The sequence below is a fragment of the Chiloscyllium plagiosum genome, chromosome 13, assembly GCF_004010195.1.
Source record: "Chiloscyllium plagiosum isolate BGI_BamShark_2017 chromosome 13, ASM401019v2, whole genome shotgun sequence".
In the NCBI taxonomy this organism is placed as follows: Eukaryota; Metazoa; Chordata; class Chondrichthyes; order Orectolobiformes; family Hemiscylliidae; genus Chiloscyllium; species Chiloscyllium plagiosum.
Window position 1 is genome coordinate 60,326,699 of NC_057722.1, and position 13,416 is coordinate 60,340,114.

Here is a 13,416-nt window from a genome sequence, read left to right on the forward strand (position 1 = left end):
AGAGGCATGGTATTCATCCACAAACTCCATCAACAAACACATCGACCTGGACCCAATATACCAACCATTACAGCGGACAGCTGAAACTGACAACCCGAAGCGGCAGGGACAGACCACTATAAACACCGGAGGAAACATCAAAGAAGCACTTCGCAGGAGGCTCCCAAGCACTGATGATGTCGCCTAGCCAGGGGACGAAACGTTTGCAACAAAAACTTCCAGCTTGGCGAACAGAACCACAACAACGAGCACCCGAGCTACAAATCTTCACACAAACTTTGAATTGTGCTTCTTTTCAACAAGGAGAATAGGAAAATCCCTGGCAAGTCAGTTTTACATCAGTGGTCAGCAAGGTTTTGGAAAGAATTCTAATAGATAGGATTTATGACTATTTGGAAATGCATAGCGTGGTTAAAGGCAGTCAGCAAGGTTTTGTGATAGGCAGGTCATGCCTCACAAATCTTATTGAGTCCTTTGAGGAGGGGATGAGACAGGTTGATAAAGGTTGAGCAGTGAATGTGGTGTATATGGACTTCAGCAAGGCATTTGATAAGTTTCCCTATGGTAGGCTCATTCATAAAGTCAAGAATATGGGATACAGGGAATTTCATGGCACTAAATGAATAGTAAAATATTTTCAAGTCTGAATAATGAATGGCTTGAAAATTAGCTTGCATGTAGTGGCATTCTCATGTACCCGCTCCTCTTGTCATTCTATGGGGTTGGAAATTACTGCCCAAGTAACCTTCCTGAATGTATACAATGCATCTTTATATGGTTTACATTACTGGTACTGAACATCAGTGTGGAGGCAGTGAATATATGTGGTAACAAATTAGCCAATTGCTTTGTTCTGGATTGTTCTCACTAGTGTGATTGAGCATTGTTGGAGATGGATCATCAAGGAGAGTATTCCATGACATTTCTGACTCATGCCTCTGACTCATAGAAAGGCTCTGGAGAATCAAAAAGTTAATTATGTGCTCCAGGGTATCATACTGCTGACCTGCCCTTGTAGTGACAGTAATTATATGCCTTACAAAGATCGGTGATGTTTCTTAGATTTATACATTACGCAATTCTTATTTTGGTTGTCTCTTCTTGAAGTTGCCACTGTTTTATCAAGATTAGAAATGAAAGGGAAACCTCACTCTGGTTAGAGGTAAAATGTTGCCTCAGCTGTGACAAAGATGCTGAGGGACAAATGGTTTTAATTGAGGTAAACGTTATAGCAGACTATCCAAAATGCTAAGAGTGGAACTCATTACAGTTAGAGGTTGATAATTGAAATGTAAGACATTGGAACAGAGGTAGACCATTTGTCTGATCGAGATTGCTACATTCAATTAGAGTAAGCCAAATAATTTTTTTAAATTTACACATGGGATGTGGCATCATTGACTCAGCCAGCATTTCTCCCTTCATTGCTTTGGAACTAAATGGCTTCCAAGCCATTTCAGAAAACAGTTAGGAGTCAATCAGTTAAGTGTCTGCGTGGGTTTCCTCCGGGTGCTCCGGTTTCCTCCCACAGTCCAAAGATGTGCAGGGTCAGGTGAATTGGCCATACTAAATTGCCCGTAGTGTTAGGTTATGGGTAAATGTATGGGTGGGTTTCGCTTCGGCGGGTCGGTGTGGACTTGTTGGGCCGAAGGGCCTGTTTCCACACTGTAATCCAATCTAATCTAATCTAATCTAATCTAATCTAATCAATCACAGGAAATGAAAGTGCTGGAGAAACTCAGCCCGTCTGGCAACGTCTGTAGACAAAAATGTCGAGTTAATTTTTCAAGTCCACTAACCTTTTGCTATAATTCTGCCATGAGTCTGGAAAAACGCATGTGAACTAGACTAGGTACAGATGGCAATTTCTTTCTTTCAAGAACTTGAGTAATACAAATGACTTTTTAAAAATCATGTTGGTTTAATGGTCATCATTAGAACTTAATTCCATCGTTTTATTGAATTTAAATTCCACCATCTGCTAGAGTGGGATTCAATCACAGGGCCACAGAATATTAAATGGGTCTCTGGATCTCCTTTGATAATCCTCAAGTCTATTACCCTGCCTTTTCCCACTAATACATAATTTGTTTCTTTATAAAAAAAGTTTTCTCAGCCTGGATATTCTGAATGAATATTCTGCAGCAAAGAATACTTTAGTTCACTATCCTATCCTCCAAGAGAAGAAATTAATATTAACCTCTGTCTTGGAATGACAATGCCTTATTCTGAGGTATTCTCCCTTGGTCATAGTCTGTCTATGCTAGTGAGTACAGGAATTAGCATGTAGAATGGATAAGTTTGTGGCAGAAAAGTTGGAATAGGAGGGAGTGTTTTTGATTTGTGGATCTGAATCAGCTTCACTTCAGGCAAAGGTTTGAGCTGCACAAGTCTGACAGATTGCACCTGACCTGTTCATACTTGCAGGAATGTTTGGTCATATGCGTGGTGGGAATTTCAACTAATTTGGCTGAAGATGGAATACAGAATGGAGGTATATAGGAGATCATGCACAAGAAAATAGAGAAGAAGAACCAAGTCAATCTAGAAGGCGAGGCATAGATGGTCATGTTAAGGCACAAGGAATCATGGCAAGGCTATATGACATTTATTTTAATGCATGAAGTCTTTCGAGTAATGCAGATGAATTAACAGTGTTGATTACATATGGGGATGTCATGTTATTGCTATCATGGAGATATGATTGATAGAGGGGCAGGAGTGAAAGCTCAATATGCCAAAGTGAAGTCACTTTAGGCATGATAATGAGGTCTGCAGAAAAGGAGGTAATATCACAGTGGAGAACAAAGTGTCAGCAAGGAGGGATGTTATCTTAGAAGATTCCATGAATTAGGCCATGTGGATAGACCTCAAAAACTAAATGGTGGAAGTCACTTTTCTGGCTGCACTATAAATACCCAAATAGTTTGAGGGAGGTAGAAAGACGGATATATAGGCAAATTCGAAGTGCAAAAGCTCTCCCTCCCCCCCCTCCCCCCCACTCTAACCCAATACCCTCTCGTTCTGGCCTCTCCTGCCCCAAAGAAAAGACCTTGTCTGTTTACCCTATCTATGCCCCTCATGATTTTATAAACATCTATAAGATCAACCATCAGCCTCCGAAGCTTCAGGTAAAACAGCCCCAGCCTACTCAGCCTCTGCCAATAGATCAAACCCTCCAACTCTGGCAACATCTTTGTCAATCTTTTCTGAACCCTTTCAAGTCTCACAACACCCTTCCTATTAAAGGGAACCCACAATTGCACAATAATCCAAAAGTGGCCTAACCAATGTCCTATACAGCCGCAAACAGACCTCACAACTCCTATACTCAGAGTTCTGACCAATTAAGGTAAGCATACCAAATGCCTTCTTCACGATCCCATATATCTGTGATTCCACTTTCAGGGAACTATGAACCTGAACTCCAAGATCTATTTGTTCAGCAACATTCCTCAGGACCTTACCATTAAGTGTAAATATTCTGCCCTGATTTGCCTTTCCAAAATTCAGCACCTCAAATTTATCCAAGTTGAACTCCAACTGCCACTTCTCGGCCCATTGACCCAACTGATTAAGATCCCATTGTACTCTGAGGTAACCTTCTTCACTGTCCAATACATCTTCAACTTTGGTGTCATCTGCAAACTTACGAATTATACTGCCTTTGTTCACATCAAAGTCATTCATGTAAATAGCAAAAAAACAGTGGACCCAGCACCGATTCTTCCGGCATACCACTGGTCAAAGCCCCCTGTGTGAAAAGCCACCCTCCACCACCACCCTCTGCATTCTATGCATCAAAGCAATTGGAGACATTCAAAATGGTAACAAATAGAATGCAGAGCCATAAAGGTGTAAAATATATTAGGAGCGAGAGGATAACCGAGGACAGTTAAGTCCAATTGGGAAGCAAAGCAGCAATCTGTGTGTGGAGCCAATCAACATTGCTGAAGTTTTAAACTAGCACTTTGAATCTGTATTCATTGCACAGATGGATATGTAGGACAGGAAACCAGGAAGGGGAACTTTTTTGTGCTTGAATGAATTAGCATTGAGAGATTATCATTGACATCTAGCAGGTTCAAAAGCGGAAAAATTCCTATGCCCAGATAAGATGCATCCCAAGCTGCTGTGGAAGGCAAGAGAGGAGATTGCATGGCTTCTACTATTAATTTTGACATCATCACTGGCCACAAGAGGGGTGCCAGATAATTGGAGAACAGCTAATGTGGTATCATTATTCAAGATGAGTGGTAGGGATAAACAATTAAACTAACAACTGCTAAAGGGAAACAATTGGAAATAGTTCTGAGGGACAGAATTAATCTCCATCTGGAGAGTCAAAGATTTTTCAAAGATAGTCAGCATTTCTTTGTTAGTGGGAGATCATGTCTCAAAATTGACTACTTTTTTTCAAGGAAGTGACAAGGTGTCTAGATGCGGGTAATAGAATTGATATAGGTTACACTGACTTCAGTAAGGCTTTTGACAAAGACTCATATGGCAGACTGACTAAGAAACTAAGAGCCCAGTTAAATGTGGCAAATTGATTTAGTGGCACGGACCAGAGGGTGATGGTCAAATAATGTTTAATGTTGGAAGCTTTTGTCCACTGGTGTACCACAGGGTTTGATGATGGCTGTATTGTGTACATTAATGGGCTAGGCATAATTGCGGGTGGTATGATCAGTAAGTTTGCAGATGTCATACAAATTAATAGCCTGAAAAAAACGTGAAGAAGAAAGCCTTAGATGACAGACTGATGTAGATAGACTCATCATATGGACTGAACAGTGGCGAATGGAATTCAGTCCTGAAAAGAATGAGGAGTATCAAGGCAAGGGAATACACATCGAATGGTAGCACCTTCAAAAGTACAGAGGATCTGAGAGATCTTAGTGTCCTTGAAAGCAACAGGGCAGGAAGATAAAATGGTTAAGAAGGCATATGTAATACTTACCCTTTATTTGACAAAATAGTGAATACAACAGCAAGGAGATTATGAACCGTGTACAATGTTAAGCCACAGCTGGAGTAATGGATGCAGTTCTGGTCATCACATTGTTGGAAACTGTGGTTGCACTAGAGAAAGTGCAGAAGAGCTTTACGAAGTTGTTACCTGGTCTGAAGTGATTCAGCTTTCAAGAGAAACTAGATGAACTGGGGCTGTTTTGCTTAAAGCAAAGAAGGCTGATGTGTACCTGATTGAATGCACAAACTTCTGAGGGGCATAGGCAGTGTAGATAGGAATAATGTCCCCTCAGTGAAGGGGTCAATAATTATAATGCAGTTTTTCAGATATGTAGCAGAAGTATTAGAGGGAATTTGAGAAAATAATATTTTGTTATCAAGGGCTAAGGGTATCTGGAACTCATTGTCTGAAAGAGTGATAAATGCAGGAACCCTTAAGACCTAGAAGAAAAATTTAGGTGAACATATAACTTATAAGGATCTGGGTCAAGAGTGGAAAACTTGGATTAGGATAGATGAATGGGTATTTCACAATCAGTGCAGAAGGGCTAATGAGGAAATCAAAAACAACTTAAATGCCAATCGATAAGAAACAGACAAAAATTGTTCACAGTATTCCAGCTGTTCCTTCTGTAGTTTTAACACAAACTCCCTAATTTTGAACTGCATTCCATTTTCTTTCCTCATTACCAACTTAACCTGGATTCCCAACTGAATCCAAGACTCCTAAATCTTGCTGTGCTGCAACTTTCTGGAGTCTTGCTACATTTAAGTAATATTCAGCTACTCTATTCTTCCTGACAGAGTACAAATAAGAAACATACGTTTTCCTGCCCCTTCAACAAATCATGCTGAGTACATGATGCTGAGATAAAATATTATTGTTTTATTTATAAATATGCTCTAATTAGCAAGTTTATTTAAATTAAGTGTGGAAAGTAAATTCCAATTTATGCATTTATTGTAAAGCAGACTCCAGGTGTGACCAACTGGTAACTCATGAAATCACATCATTTCTGGCTATTGAATGACGTTGATATATGTAGTCATTTCAAAATGAAAATAAATTATGGGTCATCATGATTTGGGATACCAAGTCACATTGTTCGTAGAAAAAATTTAGTTATGTACTTCATAATTGTCACTACCAAGGTGTGGATTTATTTAATTGATTCCATCACAGGATTTGGGCATCAGTGAGACCAACATTTGCTTCCCATCATAAACTGAATATGAGAAAGTGGTGATCAGCCATCTTCTTCAAACTCAACAGTCCCTTTGGCATCGATAGAACCATAGTTCTGTTAGGAAGGGATTTTTAGAATTCCACATGATTTTCAAGACAAAACGATGTACGATTTTGAAAGGAGCTTGCAAGTGTTGATGTTCCATGCATTTGCTACTTATTTCATTCTATTGGTGAGGGAAAGCATTTTTGGAAAGTACTTTTAAAGAAGCCTTTTTTGAGTTGCTGTTGTCCATATAGAAGAGGACACAAATTGCTGTCACATTCCCTTCCTCTCCACACCTCCACTCCACCCCTCCAAACAGTTAACAGACTCAGTTGTGATATATTTATTTGTACCATATTTTAATGTCGTAAAGAACACATATACGACATGTTATAGCTATCAATCGCAATTAATAATTGTGACATTCTGAAGATAGAGATGTGTTGAATGGATTAAAATTTTAAAAGCTTATTTATTAGCTATGGCAGGCACATTTTACAACTTGCGATCACTTTATCCCAAAAGGATACCTTGCTGCTTCAAATCATGAAAATAAGATTCTGCGTTTGCATCATCAATGTGAGCTATTTGAACTTCAACATTATATCTCAGCATGGTCAACTAAGTCTTCTTTTTAATTTTTTGTCGCTGTGATTTAAGAAAAGGTAAAATACAAATGCAAATGCAAATGAGCTTATAAAACGGAGATTCAGAAACATGTCTGTTCAACTGCACCAGTGGGTCACCAAAAATTGCAAAGCTAAATAATGTAAACTATTTGGAAGAAGTAAACATTCAACTTGAATTATCATTTCATCATCTGAACAATGTTAAACTCTAGTGAAGTAATTTTCTTGTTTTAAATCATGAACTCAAGCCAGTGATGTTGAAAGTTTTATCCCATTTGTTTAAAACAACAGAACACAGAGAGCTAAGATTGGTTGGTGGAACGGATGGATGCTCTGGAAGATTGGAGATACAGAAAGGGAATACTTGGGGCACAGTGTGTGATTCACATTGGGATTCACAAGACGCTCGTGTGGTTTGTGCTTCCTTGAAATGTGGTGAAGTGATAGCAGTGCTCAGAGAGGCTCAGTTTGGAGAAGGCAGTGGTCCTGTGTGGCAGGATGTCTATGAATGCCAGGGTAATGAGACGATTCTCTGGGATTGCCCCATATTACAAAGCAAACAAATGAATTGCACACACAGAAATGACGTCAGTATCATTTGTTCTGGTAAGTGATTTGTCCCTTCTTTCCGCAAACTTCGAGTGGAACGCAAAGTTTAAAATTTGTGCTATCTTCCTGTAGATTTGAAATTTTTTCCCCCTATTAATGCCTCCGTCAATGACGTAGGAGACATGGTTGATTTCAACATTTGGCCCAGTTCTCTGTTCGCGTTTCAGCATGATGATTCGAAGTGACACTAGAATATATCCCTTTCACTTTTAGTATCGATTATGCGAATCACCGTTTTCAAAGAACCTTCATTTGAAGTTCAAATTGAGCTGTAGGAACTTGTCACAAGACAGCAGCAGACAAAAATGTGAGGTGCTGCATTTTGGGAAAGCAAATCTAAGCAGGACTTATACACTTAGTGGTAAGGTCCGAGTGAGTGCTGCTGGACAAAGAAACCTTGGAGGGCATGTTCATAGCTCCTTGAAATTAGAGTCGCAGGTAGATAGAATAGTGAAGAACGTGTTTCGTATGCTTTCCTTTATTGGTCAGAGCACTAAGTATAGGAGTTGGGAGGTTATGTTACAGCTGTGCAGGAGATTGGTTAGGCCACTTTTGAATTGTGCATTTCTGGTCTCCTTCCTATCAGAAGGATGTTGTGAAACTTGAAAGGGTTCAGAAAAGATTTGCAAGGATGTTGCCAGGGTTGGAGCATTTGAGCTATAGGGAGAGGCTGAATAAGCTGGGGCAGTTTTCCCTGGAGCGTCCAAGGCTGAGAGGTGACCTCATAGAGATTTATAAAATCATGAAGGGCATGCATAGGATCAATAGGCAAAGTATTCCCGGGAGTGGGGGAGTCCAGAATTAGAGGGCATAGGTTTAGGTTGAGAAGGGCAAGATATAAAAGGGACCTAATTGGCAATTTTTTCACACAGAGGGTGGTGTATATATGGATTGAGTGACCAGAGAAAGTGGTGGAGGCTGGTACAATTGCAAGATTTAAAAGGCATCTGGATGGGTATATAAATAGGAAGTGTTTAGAGGGATATGGGTCAAGTGCTGGCAAATGGGAATCTAAAGTTGGGATATCTGGTCGGCATGGACGAATTGGACCGAAGGGTCTGTTTCCCTGCTGTGCACTTTTTAATAAAACAAAAGGAACCAAAGCTCAGAAGTAATTACTACAGCTACTTCAAAACATGTCGTATAGAATTCTCTCGAATCCTAATGGATTTAGTCCTTATCTGCAAAAATACAGTCAGAGCAATAAATGGCCGGTAGCGTCCAATGTGTTCAGTCAATTTTCTTCCGTGTTGCCACTTCACCATCTTGTGAAATGGAAAATATGTACCTTGTTTAGTTCCCACCTTTTCTTTTTGCACTGGAATCTCTAATCTAAAAAACATCTTCCTGAACCACAATTCTATTTTGCTATTTCATTTCACAATAATAGGGCGAATTCAATTCTAAAATTTCCATTCAGGTGATTACTTCTGTTTAGCTTACCTTCATTCACAGAATGTTTGTGTCAGTCTCTACCACGGAATTACATCTTGACCCTTTACATATGTCCTACCTGTTGTATCTGCACTTTCCCCTTCACCTATCCGTTGTTACAGCGACATTTTGCTGTCGTCAAAGCTTCTCTGTCTGTCAAAATTGTGGGACTTCTTAATCAGCCTTTGCCAAAATATAGAGTTTTCCTTGTTCCAACAACCTCTCCTATACGTACTGTCGGGGGACAAAATAGATGATTTCTATTAGAATATGAAATCAGAACATGATAACATGTATTGTTTCTGCACCAAGGTCAAAGGGGACCACGATTAGTTGGTGGTAATGATACCTGCTCAGGCCGACTGGAGATACTCATGGATGATACCTGGGGCACAGTTTGCGATACCGACTGGGATTTACAGGATGCAGCAGTTGTCTGCAATCAACTCGCTTGTGGAGCTGCGTTAGCAGCACCAGGAGGCGCATTTTTCGGAGAGGGAAATGGATCGATATGGAATGACAAATACGAATGTATTGGCAATGAAATGCAATTGCGTGACTGCACGGTTTCATCCTGGGGACAGCATCGGTGTTCCCACAGCAATGATGCTGTGGTCATCTGTACTAGTAGGTGTTCATTCAGCTTCAAGTGTTCGTTAATCTCTTAGCTGTATCTATTTTAATGTTCAATTTCTCGAGTGCGGGGTACATTATGGCTCGTTGCCGCGACAAAAGTCCGAATTCTTCTGCTTTGCAATTGTTGCACGAATCTGTTTGATTTTTGTTAATTTCCGTGCGACAAGAGATAGCACAGTGAGGGATTCCAGGTAGCAGGATACGACCAGTTATTTATTTCCGACCCTTCAATGTATCTCCTTTCTCAGAGGAGGTCGAAATCGGATTTAACACTTCCTATGAGAAAAATATAATTGCAGAATGCTGGAAGTCCTAAACGTTAACAGAAATTGCTGGAGGAGTTTAGCAGGCCTGGCAACATCTGTGGAGAGAGAAACAGAGTTAATGTTTCGAATCCAGTCCTGAAGAAGGGTCATTCCATTCGAAGCGATAACTCTCTTCCAGATGCTGCCAGACCTGCACAGTCTGTACACAGACATGGACACAGAGTTCATGTTTCAAGTCTGGTAGCCAGAACTTCAGAGCAGCGTTCTGAAGAAGCGTCAGACTAAACTCGAAATGTTAACTGTTCTGCTTTTGTTTTAGCATGAGAATAGACCCGATAGGTTAAATATACTGAAGAAGGGCTCATGCCCGAAACGTCGATTCTCCTGCTCCTTGGATGCTGCCTGACCTGCTGCGCTTTTCCAGCAACACTTTTTCAGCTCTGATCTCCAGCATCTGCAGTCCTCACTTTCTCCTAAATATACACGACTGCAACTCATCAAATCTCTCTGCCAGAACGTTTCATTCCCAAGAAACCTACTATCTGTTAGAAGAAAGGCATACAGTAATACTAGGAGAAATTGAGGATTGCAGATGCTGGAGATCAGAGTCGAAAAGTGTGGTGCTGGAAAAGCACAGCCGGTCAGGCAGCATCCCAGGACGTTTCGAGCAGGAGTGAGGGGGTGGCCCAAGAGAGCAGATAGATTAAGGACAGGGGGTGGGGCTTTGGGGAATGCTATAGGTAGATGAATGGTGTAGGTGTTGATGGTCGGTCCAAAAGGAGAGTGGAGCGGATGGGTGGGAAGGAAGATGGACAAGTAGGACAGTTCAAGCGGGAGGTGCCCAGTTGGAAGATTGAATCTGGGATAATTTGGGGGAGGGGTGGTGTGGGGAATGCAGACACCCTTCAGCTCACAGGCCATCATGACTTGGAAATATATTGCCATTTCATCATCATTTCTGAGGCAACACATTGCAACTTCCTCTCTAACACGTCTGTGGCTATGACAATAGCAGTCTGGAGTGGGATTAAGTTACGGTCAAACTGTAACCTTCTCAAAAACAAACCCTGTCTTTTCCGATGATGTCCGCATGCTCTGAAATAACGAAACAAAACGGCAATCTGATTTTTATTCATTCCAGGAATGTGAGTATCTTTGGTGAGGCCAGCATTTACAGCTGAACCCCAATTGCACTCAAACTGAATGATTTGTCGTTTAAAAAGACAGACGAGGGGGAAAAAAACTGCGAACGTTCCCTAGCCACATGCAGATCAAGCGAAACATGTTTTGCTTTCCTTATTTAAAATGTTCTGACTGAAGCTTCGCTTAGATCCTTACTCTCTTTAATTTGCTGACAACCTTTATATTCTGTACTTGTAATGCATTTCCTTTGCATTTTGTGAGCAACGAGTAACCACAGAATAATAACTTTTAGAATTGATGTCTATATTTCAACTTTGAAATGTTGAATGAACCTAGATTGTCAAATTACATTCGTACAGGTGAAGATTGGCAGATGCGACTGGCCAATGGGGAGACCATTTGTGATGGCCGAGTAGAAGTTTACGATGGCGGCACATGGGGGAGAGTGACTGACACTCAGTGGAATTTCAATGATGCGGACGTAGTTTGCAGACAACTGAATTGTGGCTCTGCAATTAACATTTACAACCACTCGAAGTTTGGGAAAGGCACAGGTCCATCATTGATCAACAATGTCAAATGCAATGGCAATGAACCCTTCCTGTGGAATTGCAGTTTTACACAAATGGAAGAGTTGTCCATTGCCGATGGAGTTGGGGTGGTTTGCTCTGGTAAGAACATCTTTAATTAGAACACCTTTAATTATTGTGCACAATATTGCATAAGACCTTAATGTCAGCAGTCCTGGATAGTGGTTTTTTATTTAGTATTTCACTCAGATTAACTGGACCATTTTCGGGCAGATTTTACATTTCATTCACTGAATACAATTCATAGAAAAATATTATACATCGCCAGTTAAAACTAGAGTTAATGTAAACCAGTACTTTAAAATATGTTGGTCATTGTGCATTGAAGAAGGAAACATTAAGGTACTAATATGCAATCTGCCAACCCCTTAGCTCTCGAGAGCTGTGGCTTTAATGAATAGAAAGCTGTTGAATTTCAGAAAAGGAAATTATCATAAGTCGTTATATGAGGCTGTGCAAATAACCACAACTTAAGAAATTGATCCAACATCAGTGTCAATTGGTTAAAAGTAATAGGTTCAAATCAACATTATGTAATGCCAGTTCAGAGATTTAAAAAAATGGACAGTTTAAGAAACATCTTCAGTTTACATTGCAGTTGAATGTGTGGAACAAGCCATGTTTAGGACTGAGTGTTCGCTGAACAGAATTCCAAATGAGATATAATAGTCCATTGAGAAGTATGCATCATTCATGACTCAATACAATGTTTACAGATAGGATTAATTTGAACACACAATGTAACAATCTGAAAAGCAAATGGCAGTTCAGAGGACTGGATTGGGAAGTCTTTAAGAACGAACCATGAGTAAGACCAAAAACACTTAAGAACAGAAGTAGGCCATTTGGTCCACTGGGTACGCTCTATCATTGAATGAGCTCATGGCTGATTTGATAACATTCAATTTCATTTTCCTGCATTTTCTCCTTAATCATTGATTCCCTTAATGGATTTTTAGAACTTGGATTTAAATATACTTCACCAAATGGCCTCCAATGTTCTTTACAGCAAAGAATTTTACAGATTCATTACACTATGAGAAATTAAACTTTTTCTCATCTTTACCTTAAATGGGTGCCCTTTACACTGAAATCATGCCCTTTCGTTTTAGACTCTCCCACAAGTGAAAACAATCTTTCAGTATCTATCCTGCCAACCCCCTCAAAAATGTTGTATTGCAACAAGGTCGCCTGCTATTCTTCTAAATTCCAATGAGTACAAACCAAAGCTACTCCACCTCTCCAGATACAAAACCCTTCCATCCCAAGATCAATCTAGTGAACTTTCTCTTTCCTGCTTCCAATTCCAGTATATAGAACATAGAACATAGAACAGTACAGCACAGAACAGGCCCTTCAGCCCACGATGTTGTGCCGACCATTGATCCTCATGTATGCACCCTCAAATTTCTGTGACCATATGCATGTCCAGCAGTCTCTTAAATGTCCCTACTGACCTTGCTTCCACAACTGCTGCTGGCAATGCATTCCATGCTCTCACAACTCTCTGTGTAAAGAACCCACCTCTGACATCCCCTCTATACATTCCTCCAACCAGCTTAAAACTATGACCCCTTGTGTTAGCCATTTCTGCTCTGGGATTTAGTCTCTGGCTATCTACTCTATCTATGCCTCTCATTATCTTGTATACCTCAATTAGGTCCCCTCTCCTTCTCCTTTTCCCAATGAAAAAAAGTCCGAGCTCAGTCAACCTCTCTTCATAAGATAAGCCCTCCAGTCCAGGCAGCATCCTGGTAAACCTCCTCTGAACCCTCTCCAAAGCATCCACATCTTTCCTATAACAGGGCGACCAGAACTGGACGCAGTATTCCAAGTGCAGTCTAACCAAAGTTTTATAGAGCTGCAAAAGATCTCACGACTCTTAAACTCAATACCCCTGTTA

General features: G+C 40.4%; 1 protein-coding gene across 1 annotated transcript in view; it reads left to right on the forward strand.

Annotated features, from left to right (window-relative positions):
* The window catches only part of LOC122555637 (deleted in malignant brain tumors 1 protein-like), a 39,834-nt gene that overhangs the window by 14,976 nt on the left and 11,442 nt on the right, over positions 1-13,416 (forward strand). The window contains exons 5-7 of the mRNA XM_043701635.1: positions 7,127-7,441; positions 9,191-9,511; positions 11,289-11,594. Coding sequence (XP_043557570.1) covers positions 7,127-7,441; positions 9,191-9,511; positions 11,289-11,594 — 942 coding nt within the window. The remainder of the gene's footprint in view (positions 1-7,126; positions 7,442-9,190; positions 9,512-11,288; positions 11,595-13,416) is intronic.